The following is a 16,793-nucleotide window of genomic DNA, read 5'->3' on the forward strand; positions in this document are numbered from 1 at the left end:
CCAAGACTGAAACTCTTTCTGAATCATGCTCCAAGACTGAAACTCTTTCTGAATCATGCTCCAAGACTGAAACTCTTTCTGAATCATGCTCCAAGGCTGAAAAACTCTGTCTAGCTATTCAGAAAGAGATTCTGAGAACAGTTCCAAACATTCTGTGAAACCAAGGAGTGTTTCAAGTGTTGCTTCACCCCCAGACTGTGTTGCTCCCAATGCAGCTTATTCAGACACTGCCTATGTTAATATTCATGCTTTTGAGATTGTTTTTTCTGAACCTGCTCCTCTGCCTCACTGTGTTCTTGTTCCCAGGGCAGCTGTGGTCCAGTCTTCCCCAGCACCAGTATCAGTTTCCCGGGTGGGGCTCAGTTGATCTCTGCTCTGGTTTCCAGGTCTGATGAGGTTCTGCTAGTCCCTGCACCCGTACCAGCTTGTTAGGTGGGGACAGCAGCTGCCCAGCCATTGCTGGTGTCTGTACTGTCTCCTAGGGCGAGGGAGGCCGTGAACCAGCTCACGCCTCCAACTGTACCTACTCCTCGGGTGGGAGTGGCTGGTGTCTGTTCGTCCCTGGCACCTCTTCATGGTTCCCATTGCCCTCTGGGATCCACAGGTACTTGTAGCTGTCCTCTATGTCTGCCTTCTGGTAGTTCGATCCCCTCAGTTCTGACTACCTTCCCTCTCTTTCTTATCATCCGACTACACTTCTCCAGCCTGAACAACACTCCAATGTCATTGCTGTATATCCTGGTGGTGTGGATCAGTGGATTGATGTATGATTCACTCCTGGCATACAGCTTGATGTCATCCATGTAGAGGAGGTGGCTGACAACTGCTCCGTTCTGTAGTCGGTATCTGTAGCCAGCCTTGTCAGTGATCTCACTGAGGGGGTTCAGGCCTCTGCAGAACAGCAGTGGGGACAGAGCATCTCCTTGGTAGATCCCACACTTGATGCTGACTTGTGCTATGGGCTTGAGGTTGGCCTCCAGTGTTGTACGCCACATCCTCACTGAGTTGCCTATGAAGGCTCTTAGGGTCCTGTTGATTTTGGCATTCCAGGATCCAGCTGTGGGGCATTGAGTTATAGGCCTTCTTGTAATCAATCCAGGCAGTGCACAGGTCGTTCAGCCTGATCTTACAGTCTCAGGCGACTGCTCGGTCTACCAGTAACTGGTGTTTTGCGCCTCTGGTATTCTTGCAAATTCCTTTCTGTACCCTGCTCATTTATTGACCCATGTGCCTGTTCATCTTAGCTGCTATGATGCCCGACAGGAGCTTCCATGTGGTGCTGAAGCAAGTTATTTGCCGGTAGTTTGATGGTACCGGTCCTTTCTTGGGATCCTTGAGGATCAGGACTGCCTTCGGTTAGCCATTCCGGGTGTCTCTCGTCAACTAGCAGCTGGTTCATTTGTGCTGCCAGACGCTCGTGGAGTGCAGTCAGCTTCTTTACCCAGTAGGAGTGAACCATGTTAGGGCCTGGTGCTGTCCAACTCTTCATATTGGAGACCCTTTCTTGGATGTCTGCCACTGTCATGGTTACTGGACCCTGTTTGGGGAGGTTGCTGTGCCACTGAGCATTGCCGTTATGGGTTGCGTCCTTCTCCCATATGCTCTTCCAGTATTGCTCCGTCTCCAGCCGTGGTGGTGCTGTTCTCTTATTGTTCCCTTGCCACTGAGAGTACACCTTGGCTGGTTCAGTGGAGAACAGCTGGTTTATTCTCCTACCTTCGATGTCTCTGGTGAACCTCTTCAAGCGGCTGGCCAAGGCTGTGAGTCTTTACTTGGCAGTTTCCAAGGCCTCAGGTATGGACAGCTTGCTGTACTTGTTACGCACCATCTTTTAGTATTTACTCGGGATGGGATGGCCTTCTTTTTTTGAATTGTAAGGTTGAACAGAAGTTCTTGCACTGGTGAGGACAGCTGACACCTTCAGTCTGATTTTCTCTGCTTACAGTTATTAGTTTACTAATCCTTATCTGAAATTACATGCTGGATTAAGCAAATAAAAAAATAAAAATATCAGTCAGTAGTTGAATCCAAACACCATTCTGTAGATTCCAGATGGTACTCACATTATATCCCAATCTATCTATATCTCTACTTAAAAATAATTTAAATATGTTTACAAGGGCTCAGACGTTCCATCTCAAAATATGCACAATCTACTGATATTTTGGAGGGTTGTGGGGTCACATTTGCTCAATACAGCATAGAATTTGAATAAAAATGGCATTTTCTTCATTTTTGTGACTAAGAAATTCATTGTTAAATTCAACTATGAGCTATTCAGAAATCATTGCTATTTGTAATTTGCATTTATTTATTTCTGCAGTTAAAAAAATTAAAATAAATGTGTATTCAAATGGGGGAGTTCTCAAAAGCCCTGGACTTTTTTTAAAGCTAGGAATACTTGTGAGTCTAAAAATAGATTAAACGCAGTGTTGAGGTTGACAATTTCAGCATTTACATGGATGTTAAGATGTGATTACTTTATCTGAAGTCACCACTAAATTAGTTACAAAGTCTAAAAAATGAGATAGAAAATCTAAGTAAGGCCAGGTGGACGATAGATAACAACAAATAAAATGGACAAGGTTACGAGTCTGGCTTTCAGGAGTCGGGAGTGCTGAATCATTTTAAACTAAGACGTTTGTCTAATGGTAACCAGGCCCTCTAAGGCAGAATAAATCGGAAGCTGGGGGAAATGTTTTTTTCTTTATATAAAACTGAAATATGTAAAGCCAGGCCTATCAAACTGTCCCCACCTCCAGGAGACGTAACAGATCATTTAAAACAAATGCTTGACAGCGGCATTATTTGACCGTCTTGTTTCTGCAGGAAAAGGGTGTGGTCTCAGGTTCTGTGTTGTGGAAAGCTTAATGATGTCACCAGATAGGATATATATGCCCTTTTAATGATGCACTTGAAAGCCTGAGATATGCCTGCTGGTTGTCCACACTTGATGTGGCCAAAGGAACAGAAGGTTAATCCAGAAGATCATCACAAAAATGCTTTAAAAAAGGATTGTTTGAATTTAATGTTTGAATTTCTGTCTGTAAAATGTACTTTCTAAAGATTGGTGGATTTCATTCTTGCAGATCTGCAGTGGACACTGTGTTTGATGTACTTTGATGATATTATGTTTGGACGCACATTTCAGCAGCACCTGGTCTGGTTGGACATGGTATGTGCAAAGCTTCTGCATGCCAATTTGAAAATCAAACCCTGTAAATTTGATTTTGTTTACTACTTGGCACATGTCATGTCCCATGCAGAGGGGTTAAGGCAGACCCTGGTAAGGGGGCTGCAGTCAATAATCAAATTTAAGTTTAATATCCTACTGATGCTTCACTTTTAGAGAAAGCGAAGCATTTTTTAGGGACTAGTGATAGTCAACAGGTAATAAAGGTAAAATGAAGGTGGTGAAGTGAAGGTGGATGAGTTTAAATATCTGAGGTCAACTATCCAAAGCAACGCACGGTGCACGAGACAGGTGACGGGCAGGATCAAGGGGGTGGAGATGAGTGTCGGGGCGATTTGTAACAAAAGGATACCAACAAGAGTGAAAGGGAAGGTTTACAAGATTGTAAGAGACCTGCTATGATGTATGGTTTGGAGACGTAGCACTAACAAGAAGATGGGAGGCTGAGGTGCAGTTGGACAGCTTGCTAATTTTTAGTATAAGAAAATATATTGTCCAGGCAAATTAATGCAAAAGCATCCAAAATGGGATGGATGCTGTTTCTGCTAACAGGACCAGGTCTGAAGTTTCCCAGTTATCTGTAAAGCACATATAGTTTTTTGCACACTACGCAGGCAGCCAGCAATTTAATGAGAACAGAGCTCATTATTAACTAAAAGACTAATTACTAACTAGTCTACTAACTACTGGTCAGGCAGATTGCATGCAAATGCAATCCTTTCAAGGTTACCTGCTTATGGTGATCCAAAGAAAGTGAGGCTGGAGCCACACATTTTAATGGCGCGAGCACATCCCAGCTGCCATAAGGCAAGAGGCGGGGTACACCCTGGACGGGTCGCCAATCTGTCGCAGGGCTAACGCAGAGACAGACAACCATTCACACCTATGGGTAATTTAGGATCACCAATTAGCTAACCCCACTAACTGCATGTCTTTGGACTGTGGGAGGAAGCTGGGAGTACCTGGGAAGAACATGCAACCTCCACACAGAAAGGCTCGGGCAAGATTGTGGAGTCAAACACACAACTTTGCTGTGAGGTAACTGTGCCACGCCACCGTGCTGCCACACCCCATTCTGACCCAGCAACCCAAATACAGGTGTTTTGGTGCCTAAGGTTCTGGTGCAGGTACCATCAGAAATGAATACCATTTAGGTATTTAGAAGTTGCACTGAAAGGTAAAAGATAGGCTTCACTGGCCAGGCTGGTTAAGGAACAGGTTAAAAGCGGTGCAGGTTGTTCTTCCCATGAGGCCTCTGCTTGCTCCCTTGTAGCCATCCACCACTACAAGAACAGGTATATCTTACAGCATGGACTGATCATGAAGCTAAGGACTGGATTGTTTCAGTGTTGTTTGCAGTATCCATTCAGATCAAGGCTGAAATTTTGATTTGACTCTGTTTAACCCTTTAAAGCCGGTCGGAGCGGAAACGCTCCGTTTTGCGTAACTATTTTTAAATCCTGTTAGCACTTCAACCACGTAAGCTAGCGCAATAATTTTTTTTGCATATGAAACCGGAGGAGTTGTACTTACATCTTATGCCATCAGCTTGTCCTCGGTCACAGTTTCCTTCCACATATAGCTTTGCAAAAACTGCATAAAAAGCACTTGCAGCAAGAAAAACATAATATTCCAGAAACACGCTTTGCCGATCCGATCAGCTGTTTGTAACACTTCCTACGTCCATCAGCGCGAACTATCGCATGTCCGCCATGACCTGCCTGAAACCGGAAGTGACATCATTTTGCGGAAATGTAGTTTTTTACCATCAAGGCCTCATAAGCCTATACTGGTGTTTTTAAAAGTTATGTTTGACTTCATGACTTTCTGTGTCGTTTCTGGGATGCTTAGGACTCATATTGCACTGCTGGAAATAGTTTATTTTGATGCATATGCTGCTTTTTTGCAAATTTGCATCATAATATTTATTTTCGTTTTTCCTGCAGTATATAAAAATTGGTGTATTTCAAAAATAAAACTATGAAGACACTCAAAATAAATTTCCTGTGGTGGGAAACTATTTTGTGCAACTTTTTTCTATTTACAGTTTTGAGGGATAAACCTCTTAAATTTCTCTAACTAGAAATATATGTTAAAAACCAAAAATGGTTTTCAATTTTTTTGTAGTTTATTGCACTTTTTTGCAATTTATGTAATTACTATGCACTTAATGCATACATATTATTATAATTTAGGCTGTAATGGTTGTATTGATGTATAGCAACTTGAAATGCTCCCAAAAATGGCACTACAACATGTAAAAATTTAATATAAGCTCTGGCGGACTTGGTTCTATGGTAGGTCTTAAAGGGTTAAGGAACTGTGAAAACTTTCACATATTTGTAAGCTAGGTACCTTAAATATAACTGCGTTCTTGCTTTGTGTGAACTGTAGTCACTTAAACGTTGAGCCTTTGGTTAGACATTGTCCAACAGAAAAGTCTTTATGACTTTAAGGCCAAGTTCTAATTTTATTCTGAAGGAGAACTGGTCTGGGTACAAAAAGCTGTATTACTCAGGTTAATGCCTCTGTATGGAGGCCCTGAATGTGTGGCCCATTTAGATTAAGCCATGTATATCTTCTGTGGTAGCAGCTGACTTAAGGTTCTGAAGGTGGACCACCGCATGTCCCCTTAAAGAAAAAAGACCTTGAGCAGTTCAGCTGTTGCCACTGGAAACTCCTCATGTCATCAGAGGGCTCCTATTTCATCTCGGGATTATCAGACGTAGTAACTTGTAAAGAGGGTAATGTGACTGGGATGAAGCCTGAACTCACCATCGTTGGGATACATTGGTCCAGGACTAATGATTGATATCAAGTGTGGCTTTCTGTGTAGCTAATGAGACTACAGCTCTTGATTATGGATGAGCAATGGGCATTTAGTGTGTGTGTGTGAGCTGCAGGACGTTGCATGGCATAGGCGCGTTCATCATTCATCATCATGAGTTGTGCCGTCAGGAAAGTTGACAGATAGCAAGGGGGTTAGCTGTTCGAGTGCTAGGAGGGGAGGTTTGCTGGCTTCTTTAGCTAGTCCAGCCCAATCAGAGGAAAGTGAGTTGTGTCATTGCTCCTCAATGTGCTGTGGCCTTGAACGCTGCAGCCATTAATTAATGTGTGGCTTCCTGTGCACGCCAGTGGAGTGAGAGGGCCCCACGAGCCCAGACCCTGGGATGGGGTCTCAGTGTCTCTCTTTTATTTTTAGAGATGGATATTTTTATTTCCCCTCCCACTTCCACCCGATGAACCCTTTTTTGAACAGTTGGAAAGTTTAACGTCACATTCAGTGTAATCACTGTTTATTCTGTCAACAAATACAACGCAGCTCTAAACCTGGAAACTGCTCGTAATAGCACCGAAACATTTATGCTGGTGTAATTCTCGGGTACGATTATCTGGTGCTACGTTGCTTTTAAAGTCTCGATCTGGACTAATAAAAGACGGAAGGAAAAGATCTACAAATGAAAATCAGATTGTTCCGATTTTGCAGAACTGCAGTGTGTTTGCAAATTATTATTAATTACTTACATTATTTAAAATACAGTCTTGTTGACTGACTACTGGACAATGTGTTATGCTACATACGTTACCTGCTTTCTCGGGTTTTTTGGACGCTGAACAGTTGCTATTTTTGAGAATGTGTAAAACTCCCCTCTTAGCCATTGTATGAAGCTGAGAGGCCAAGACCATGCATCCTCAATCAATTTCCCAGGCTGTAGTTCTGCAACCCAGCTTGCAAAACCCAGGTCCCCTTTAGTCGCTCCCTTTTCATCCTCCTTTTACCTTTGTCAAACAATGGATCCTTCCCTATTTCACACTGAATCCCCCAAACACTGTGTGAATAAAGTTAGTCCAACATGCGGCCCTAAACCCTGAGACTGCTGCGGGCAGCCACACTCACAGAATTGTGTGTTAATAGTCCAATTAGATAATTGCCATCTTTCACTCCTTTTCCTCTCTGTTTCCCATAAAGGCATGAATGGCACTCAGGGAGGGGGGCAGCCTGAAGAGGGCTTCTGGCCAGCTAAGGTGACAAGAAGGGCCAGAGAATGTTCCTTGCACTAGCCCGCTGGTTTGAATTGAATCTTTGTGGCCTAATCAATGGTCTTATTGGATTACTGGCCACTGCTGTGTTCAGAGATATTGTTTCACTGACAATGAAAACAGCAAAGAGTTGGTGGCTGGGTGGGTGGGTAGTGGGTTGGAAGGCGAGTGGTGGAGAGAGGTAGGGGCCATTTCAGGGGTATGCGTGCATGAGAGAGAGCGTAGGCAGCCGAAGCACTAATGACAAGTTTTGTTCCCCTTTTTTGTCTCCTTCAAATATGCAGGTTAAGATTGCGAGAGCTGAAGATGGCTTTTAGGGTGCAATCATTTGAATACTGAAGGACCTCGCTGGGCTTTTCTCTTTGACCGAATCACATGATGACACAGGAAACTTAAACACAATTCTCATTTAAGAGGAGCCCAGCATTGTTGTGGTGATCCGGCTGGCTAAGTCATCATTGCCTTCATAAATTTTGCTATGTGTGGATTTTTTCATTACCCTTTGTTAGCTATCTCTCTCACACTCTGTCTCCCTCTCTGGCTCACTCCCAGTTTCTCTTGCCTACAACAGCGTAGTGACAAGATCTGCACGTTGCAGAATTCCACTGATTGGAGAGAAAGCCAACGGGAAAAATGAGATCAAAGTTCACTGACAGGCTGCAGCAACAAGGTACGCTGTAAAAAGTCAGTGGGACAAAATAACCAGCCGCGTTCTGGCACCGGAAGAACGACGTGTCCGGGAACTTTTTTGGGCTCCGGTCGACTCGTACCTCTGCGATTGTGTGCGGGAGGCTTGGTTGCGAGACAAGACCAATCATTTGTCTTGATACCCTGCACTGAGAGCAGGCAAACTGAGGGGGACGGAACGAACAAACCCCTCTATCAAGACCTGATCTATTTCCCCAAACAATTTTGTGTATTCATGAGGTTACGCAAATGTGGAGGCAGCAAAATTACCGTAATCAATTGAAACAGCCAGTGCGCATCCATGGCTCTGATTATTTGGAGATCATCTATCAGCCTGATGGCTGTGTAACGAGGAAAGGGGGGCATTGAATTACTATTGAGATTTACTGAGAAGTCCATGATCATTGGGCAAGGGAGTTTGGTCAGTGATAATAGGACTCCTTGGTCTGGCGGCGGCGGAAGTATTTCTCCAAACATTAGATAGCTGACTCTGCACTGCTGAAAGGTGCTGTTTTGAAACTAAAACCCACAGTGTCCGGACAGGCTGGTGAGCTGCATTCTCCATAATCTCCTTTTCCCCCCACCTGACAAAGGAAAATCAGAGGTGGACGAGCGGCGGCTCTAAGAGGATAAACTGAGCATGGAGGTCAGATACAACCAAGAGACTGAAGGGATGGTGCTGAAGAATGGACTAAAGGAGGGGAAAGATGGCAAGGACTCCCAGGGCAGCCTGACCAAAAGCTTCCTCAAGGACCAGCAGGACTCCTTTGCCCCCTCCGGGACCGTGGACACTTGTGACAAGAACAGAGGGAGCACAGGAGACCCAGACTACTGTCGGAGAATACTTGTTCGAGGTAATGTTCGTCCTTTGATTTCTAAGCTGGTATCAGTCTGTCGCACTCAGATGCATTTGACAAATTTGAAAAATGAGATTATCTTGAAAAAAAGTTGTAAAACAAGCTCCGTAATGTCACAGTGTGGTCGTTTAGTTCATTAAGAGGACGCCGACCGCTCATCAGCCTTTGTAGATCGGAAGCACTTTACTGAACTTTAAGCCTAACACCAGAAGGTTTTTCTTTTTTAAAATATAGTTTGATAAACTCACTTCTTCTTATTTTATTGCTCCAGGATTAAAAATGTAAGAGAACTGAATTATCTGCTGTGTTACATGCACATGCTTTTTTAAGACAATGACAAAACGTTTACAATTAATATTTTAACATTAATTATTGCAACGATTTTAGGATTTGCTGTTAAAATAAGCAGATTTAAATGTGCCTTCCCAGGTATATCCCCTATATTTTCAGAGTTATAAAGATGAGTAATCAGAGGGAAAATACGCACACACTTTGTTATTATTGCTATTTAACATCAACAAATGATGCATCGCATTAAATGCATGAGAGAACAGCTAAGAGTGTCACTGTGTGTTTTCTGTCACGAGTGTTTGAAAACAAATAATAAATATAATACCTACACAAAACCACTTGTTTAATAAATGTAAAAAAGCACATTAAGGTTTTCAATTAAAATATTTTACTCTATAAATAAAATTATACAACAATTATTTATTCATTTTTTCACAGCATAATCTGAAATAATAGAAAACATAAGCAGACTGTAAAGATATGTTTTATTCTTTTGTCTTTTGTGCAGGGTCGTGTGAATGAAAAATAAATAGGCTCACTTTGATTTAATGTTTTTTATTATAAACTTAAATTAAATGTTCAGTTTTCTGCAAAGCATTTCACAGTCACACTGATGAAAAGAAATCATTTGGAGTACGTCACACTTCAATGTTACTCCGAATGCACCTCCACTACTGTGGCTTTATGAAATATGATTCTAGTAATAATAAATCTATTTATATTAATAACTGAGATGATGTCAAATCTGTCTACATTGTGTCCTGTTGCCTCTGTGAATTATTTTGCTGCTTGTTGCAGATGCTAAAGGCTCCATAAGAGAAATCATCCTGCCCAAAGGTTTGGACTTGGACCGGCCGAAGCGTACCCGCACCTCCTTCACTGCAGAGCAGCTCTACCGTTTAGAGATGGAGTTTCAGAGGTGTCAGTATGTGGTTGGAAGGGAACGCACAGAATTGGCCCGTCAGCTCAACCTCTCTGAAACTCAGGTATGCACTCAGCAACGCCGCCATGGATTTAAACAAAGTGTCTTTATGCACTGAACCATCAGCTTTTTCCTGTTAGCGTTTCAGCACGTAGGAAGGTGGATGTAACCACATAATTAAATTAATTTCAGTTCATTTTCAAGCACATGAAATTATAACATTAATTATGACTCAGAGGCCATTTACTGTTTATTTAAGTTGGAATTTTTTTGTGTTTTAAGGAGATATTTTTACACATAATTACACTTTGATTGTGAAACATGATTTTCATGCTGGTCACTGGTTTGCATGCTTCATGGAAAAAAATCTTCAACCCACAGTAACCATTAAAAATCATATCTAAGCAGTTGTAACTTACTGTTTTAGAGAGACCCCAAAAACATTTGATTTGAGCTTCTAATAAAAAATGAAATTGAAATAGAGCGATCCTGTGTTTACTGTCTGACTGAGATGTGTGCTGGCCGTAGGAAAGCTCACGATTTGTCTTCATGCTGTACGTGTGGGGTCAGCACAGGTTCATGTAGTGGGTGAACTGTGTTTGCTCTTTGTACCAGATTCCACAGCGAGTCACTCCGGCGATCCCAGCCTGTTTCAGCGCCTGTGGCTCGTCTCTGGGATTTTTAACACCGGTGCTGTCGGGACCTCAGTTTGCACTTTGTGTTAATGTGGTTTTTGCCACAGCTGAATGAACTTGACCTTGAGAAAAGGCCGGCAAGAGGTCATAATTAGACACAACTAACAGCAACGGCTGTGCATATTTTAACCTAGCTGTGTGTTAACATTTTAAATGTTTTACATTTTCATTAGAGCAACACAACCACTGTTCCCCACGCGCAACTATTCATTTTCTCATATAAACGTCAGACAGAAAACGAACTTATTAATGCTTAGTTTTCTGGAATGAGACTCGGCTGTGTGCAGCAGTTTGAAGCTCCAGTTTCACATCTTTGCACTGAGTCCACTCAGGACACCACCTTGTTCAGTCTTTATGTTGTGGACGGAGATTATTGGACAGAGCAGTGGCGTTTCTTCACTTTGTGTAAAGAATTAACCCACAGACTATAGCGAGGAGGGAAAGTATTCACGTGTGGAGTAGCACCAGGACTGAGCTGGGCGCTTGCTGATGATTGGTACGTGTATATTTTGCTCCTTACTAAAATAGTCTCATGTGTCGGCTACATTTCATATTTTAAATTATACGGCTTATTAAAACGGAACTATTAAATAAAATGATGGATAAAAGAAATGTAAATATAATAAAAATGGACGAAAGGCGTAATTTATTGTGAAAGTACAACAGCGAGCCTATATTAAGCACCGTGAGGTAAATATAAATACATAAATAAATAAATACATAAATATTTATTTATTACATAAACATTTTATTTAATAAATCATAAATCAAAATGAATTAAAAATGGAATACTTGCTAGTTTAACCAGTTACAGCAGTAATATCCTCAGGCATGGAAATACATTTTTCCTGCTGCAGATTTCACTTTCACAGTTTTCAATAAATCTCTAAAATGTTAGAAATATATTTTATTATGACTAATTTATTTAATTCAAATTAAGTTGAACATTTTCTGTTCATCACATATTATTTTTAAGGGGCAACAAGTGTCACTGTCAAATATTACATTTAAGATTTCTTTCATTTGTCTGAGGATATTTCGCGAAGTTTCGCCTTCATTTCCAGGGTCGGTGAATCCTGTGGTGGCAATAAAAGAAGTCGCTGAAGTCATTGCAGTTAATTATCCCCACTCTGAGTGAAGATACAGAGAAACAAGTATGGAGCAGGTTTACTGTGAATGTGGTATTCAGGCTTTTGTTTCCATAGAAATATAGTGAGATTTTAAGCTCTTAATGTTAATAGGAGGCTATTTTAAAGAACACAAATGCTGACGAGTCACGTTCAGAATTGAGCAGCTGGTTATTAATCTTTGTGGGTCATTTATTTTCCAATAAATAACATCGCAGCGCAGCAGTCAAACATAATGGGCAGATTCCCATGTTTTTGTTCACCGATGGCTCTGTTGGGTCGTGTGTGGTTTGTGCCACGTTTGACTGAATCACCTGTCGGTTAGTCTGCATGACTGAATGGAGTCACTGTATTTTGTGGTCATTGTCTGTGCTTATTAAAATGTCTGCACTTATATGGCTGTTACACTTTAGCACGGCTGTAACGCTGCATCTGCACGGGGGAAGGGAAGGCAGCTGCCGCTGTACTCTGTGCAGACGAGCTGTTTTAGACTTCACACAGCAGATATCAGTGAATATTAGTCTTTCTTTCATTTTATACCAGCACACAATATTTATATATTCATGCACAGGATTTGGATCTGTGAGCATGCGCTCTACGTATAGCACAGCCACAGAGGAACTGCATATGATTATTATTTCTCAGAAGGCTCTCTCTTTTGTGTTTGAATCTAGGTGAAAGTCTGGTTCCAGAACCGCCGTACTAAGCAGAAGAAGGACCAGGGGAAGGACTCTGAGCTGCGTTCGGTAGTTTCAGAAACAGCAGCCACCTGCAGTGTCCTCAGACTGCTGGAGCAGGGCCGGCTGCTGACGCCTCCCGGCCTGCCGGGCCTCCTGCCTCATTGCGGCGGCGGCACTCTGGGCTCTGCCCTGCGGCCGCCCTCCATGGCCATGGCCAGCAACGGCAGCAGTAGCAGCAGCAGTAGCGGAGGAAGCACCGGCACAGCAGGCGGCAGCCCCCCGCTACCCGCCGTCACCAGCTCAGGGACAGTGGCAAGCTTGCAAAGCTCACCGGCAGCTCACAGCCTTTTCAGCTTCCCTATGCCCTCCTTACTCAGTGGCGTCGCCACCCGCATTTCCTCCAACCCCCTCTCCATGGCGGGCTCCCTGGCTGGAAACCTGCAGGAACTTTCTGCTCGCTACCTGAGTTCCTCTGCCTTTGAGCCTTACTCGCGGACCAATGGCAAAGAATCCATGGACAAGAAAATCCTGGAATAATGTTTTTACATAGACGGAGTCCTGTTTCCTCAGGACACGTGCCGGTTATTTTCCTTGGCTGTTATTGTCATTTTCTGGTTTCGAGCTGTCTCTTCATCTGTCTGTGTCATGTTTTGTAGCAGTTCATGTATTCCAGTTGCGCATCTGGCGCCTTGTACAAGGAAGCAAACATAAGCTCGTCTTAACAAAGAAAAGGTGGCAGTGGGGAGATTTTGCACAAGAAGTTCATAAAGGACTTTATAAAAGAGAATTAGAGAGATATACACTGAGGAGAGTACTAACAGATGTCTTTCTGTTAATAAACAAATATTTAGTCCAAAAACCAACTATATACTGAAGCGCGTAGAGAATACAGCTGCTACTGTGGTGCATACAGGCTACGGCAGGGCGCTGAAGACTGGTGACGAGAACTGTAAAGTTATGGTGATGTTGTTGAACTGTGTTCTTTGATTGTGATGGGTAGGTGCGTGTCAGAGCAGTGAGTAGATATAGACAAACAACATGAGACGTCAAACACCTGAGCAGCAGTTTGTGTCATCCTGATAATTCAGCGCTTTTAAAATTTTACCTTAGCAAGGCCAATTTCCTGAAATAGAATTAAAGAAGGGGTCGAGTGTGCGATTACAGGCCAGAGTGAAACCCAGGCGATCAGAGATGCAGATGTGTCATAAGAGCATCTTTTGTAAATCTGTATTATCTTTGAACCAAAACAGAATCCCGAACAATGTCGTCATACAGCATGAGAGCTGTTCACACACACACACACACACACATATATATAAGTGTGTGTGTGTGTGACTGTAATTCCACTACGAGTTCTCCAGGTTCTGGTGTACAGTTTCCGTTGCGTGTTGGAGCTGAGCACAGGTACGAGCTACTGAAAGGGAGAAAAGGCTTTTCAGCTGAAACTGTTTGCTTTGTTGAACGCTACAAGGTAACAGCTTTTTCAATCATTAAGACAACCTTTCCTGTGCAAAATTTCTTAAATCCACAGCCTTCAGAAAAGATTAAGGCCGATGATTCTTGTGGAGACTGAATGAAATTATTGTAGTACTCAAGTACTGGAAATGCAAAATGTACCTTAAAGTTGTTATTTTATTGTAAATTATTTACTTCTGTAATTAATAGATTATTAGTATATCTGGAGAATAATGAATGAATGAATGTATTAGCAGGGTTGAGGATTCAATCAAAAGCTCTTTGGTGCTGTTGTTGTGAAATATCTTGAAATTTGTGAAACGTGTGGTTCAAATGTTGATATATATTATGTATACGGCTGCAGACAAAGACAAGTGTGTTTTTTTTCTTCCATACATGTTGCTATAAATTAAGTTATGATAAATCTCATGACTGTCATACCTCCTCTACACGCGCCTGATGTGATGCTTGCTGATGTTGTTCCCACTCATCCTTTGACTGGAGGGAACAAAAGCTATGAAGCAACACAGTGGACTAACGTGTTGCAGTGACAGTGTAATTTTATTAGGGCTGTACAGCTATTTATATAAGCAAACGTTTTATTAATTTTGTACAAAAGATATCAGAAACGGTAGAAAAAACTGCCTTTTTTTCCTTTTTCCAAACTCTAAAACAATGAAATCAACAAAGGCCGGAGCAGACGGCGGAGGCAGGATCTTCTTGCTGCGAGGCAGCAGTGCTAACCACCGTCCCGCCATGCTGCCCCGGCTCCTACGTTCTCCCTGTGGGTTCTCTCCGGGATAATGGTGCCAGTTCAGTTCAGACATTCGTTTCACTTTTCACAAATGTGAGTTTCTGTATTTTCTGACTAAAATCTACACAACAAAAGGAAACAGTTGACTAGAGCGTTCGTTTCCACATCTGGTTCGCCCTTTTGTTTTCCTGTGAACTCGAAACAATAACCTTTAGGGCTAGCAGCCAGTATCCTGTTTTTCACCTGCTCCACCAACTAATGAGTCGGCTGGACGGGAGAGCTGCAGCGTTCACCCAGTCCAAACAAACTCCTCCTAAAAGTTTCTCTCAGTCTAATTTCAAGTTATTTTCAGTAAATTTGAAGAAAACAAAATTTGCATAGAATCGTGTTTTTAGTCATTTAACACATTTGCATAAATGAATATTAGAAATAAAAGCAAAACTTCCAAAGACCTCTTGTAATCATTGGTCTCGCTCTCTCTTAGTGAAAACACGGCTAAAACGTCTTGAACCGCGACAACTGTCGATAGCAATGAAAACTCATAATAATATAACGGTCGTGTTTTATAATTTAACGTTAACATAGCAGCACACAGTGGCGGTTTGTCAGACGACTCTGAGAACTCTTAGTTTGTTTGTTCTCTTCTGAGTTCAGCCCTGCTTGTTTCTGCAGAACAATAACACCAGACATGTAAAACTGAGGCTTTTTGTTCGCAGAGCCAAAGAAACCAATCCTTCCCACTGTGTCTTGGGAATCTCTCCAGAGGAAAAAATAAAGGTTACATTTATGCCTCCTATGCCTCTCAACCCCATTCTGGAGGCCCCCATCCATTCTCTCCCTTCACCCTTAGTCCAATTAGAAGAAGGTCGGGGAGGTTTTTGTAAGTGTGCTGGGTTGTTGAAGGGGTATCTGTGTTTTTCATGTGCAGACCACCAACATATTTTCTCTCATTACATCGTCCTGTCTTTAAACTCAGGTCTTAGGAGATGACAGAAAGCCTACATTCTGTCCAGTATTCAGTATCTGTATTTCGCCCTCGGTTAAGCTAGTACGTCCCACTATTCATCACTCACTGAAGACAAAAACAACAGCCCCCGGTTGCTTTTCAGGCTGGCGAAGAGTCAGAGCACTAGCCAAATATTTCTATAACATTAACTCGTAATGACTCCTTGAATTTCTTTACAAATAAAATTTTAAATTATTCCTACCTGTCCCACAGACGTATCATTAAGTACAACTTTAAAACTATTCATATTTATTTAGACTTTTTTCTCTCTGATTGATGTTCCTCAGTTAATACTTCCTCCCAACCATCTGCATGTCTGAAGCACATTTCAACATAATCACTCAAACGGTAAATGGTCTGTATTTGTATCGCGCTTTACACATCCAGTCATCCACCCATCCACACACTGGTGATGGCAGCTACATTGTAGCCACAGCCACCCTGGGGCGCACTGAAAGAGGCGAGGCTGCCGGACACTGGCGCCACCGGACCCTCTGACCACCACCAGTAGGCAAAGGGTGAAGTGTCTCGCCCAAGGACACAATGACCGAGACTGTCCGAGCCGGGGCTCGAACCGGCAACCTTCCAATTACAAGACGAACGTCCAACTCTTGAGCCACAATCGCCCCTGAAGTCCAAAGAAATCCTACCATTAATTAATGCTTTGATTTTAAATATGATCAATCTATCTCTGTTATTGAGGGGTACGCACCACAAGCCTTTAGGTAGCAGTAAATAAAACAATATTTAAAACGCCAGCCTTGGACCCAGCTGTCTAACTGATCATCTGCAGAGGAATGGCTCATTCAGATTTCATCACGGTATAGAAACAGCAGCAGTGAAGGTGAAACATGATCTTCTGATGGCCACCATGCTGGCCTTGCTCCAGCATCTGTGTTACAGGACAGGTAAAACGATCCCTCGTTAAACTCAGAGCAGGGGTTTCCTGAGTCTGGATATGTTCATGTGGCGTCTTGCCAAACCACTTCAATCTACGTAACGTCAAGTTGAGCGCTGTGATTAAGTTGCACTTCTTCAGTTTTTTCAATTTATTTCAATTCCATTCACTTTTAATGTCATAGAAC

At 42.4% G+C, this 16,793-nt stretch overlaps 1 protein-coding gene across 1 annotated transcript; it reads left to right on the top strand.

The window, feature by feature from the left end:
- The first annotated feature begins 8,091 nt into the window (after positions 1-8,091).
- Positions 8,092-14,199, top strand: vax1 (ventral anterior homeobox 1). Its single transcript, XM_005747433.1, has 3 exons — positions 8,092-8,775; positions 9,868-10,055; positions 12,488-14,199. The coding sequence occupies exons 1-3, from the start codon at positions 8,562-8,564 to the stop codon at positions 13,028-13,030; spliced, it is 945 nt and encodes a 314-aa protein (XP_005747490.1). The 5' UTR covers positions 8,092-8,561; the 3' UTR covers positions 13,031-14,199.
- The last annotated feature ends 2,594 nt before the right edge of the window (positions 14,200-16,793 follow it).

This window comes from Pundamilia nyererei, unplaced genomic scaffold (genome assembly GCF_000239375.1).
Source record: "Pundamilia nyererei isolate P.nyererei 1_Seehausen unplaced genomic scaffold, PunNye1.0 scaffold00197, whole genome shotgun sequence".
Lineage (NCBI taxonomy): Eukaryota > Metazoa > Chordata > Actinopteri > Cichliformes > Cichlidae > Pundamilia > Pundamilia nyererei.

What these genes read in the sequence shown, in the direction of transcription:
- vax1 (XM_005747433.1), top strand. Translation starts at nt 8,562, where the DNA reads ATGGAGGTCAGATACAACCAAGAGACTGAAGGGATGGTGCTGAAGAAT. An exon ending in TCGGAGAATACTTGTTCGAG is followed by an intron (nt 8,776 to 9,867) that starts GTAATGTTCGTC and finishes TGCTTGTTGCAG; the next exon opens with ATGCTAAAGGCTCCATAAGA. An exon ending in TCAACCTCTCTGAAACTCAG is followed by an intron (nt 10,056 to 12,487) that starts GTATGCACTCAG and finishes GTTTGAATCTAG; the next exon opens with GTGAAAGTCTGGTTCCAGAA.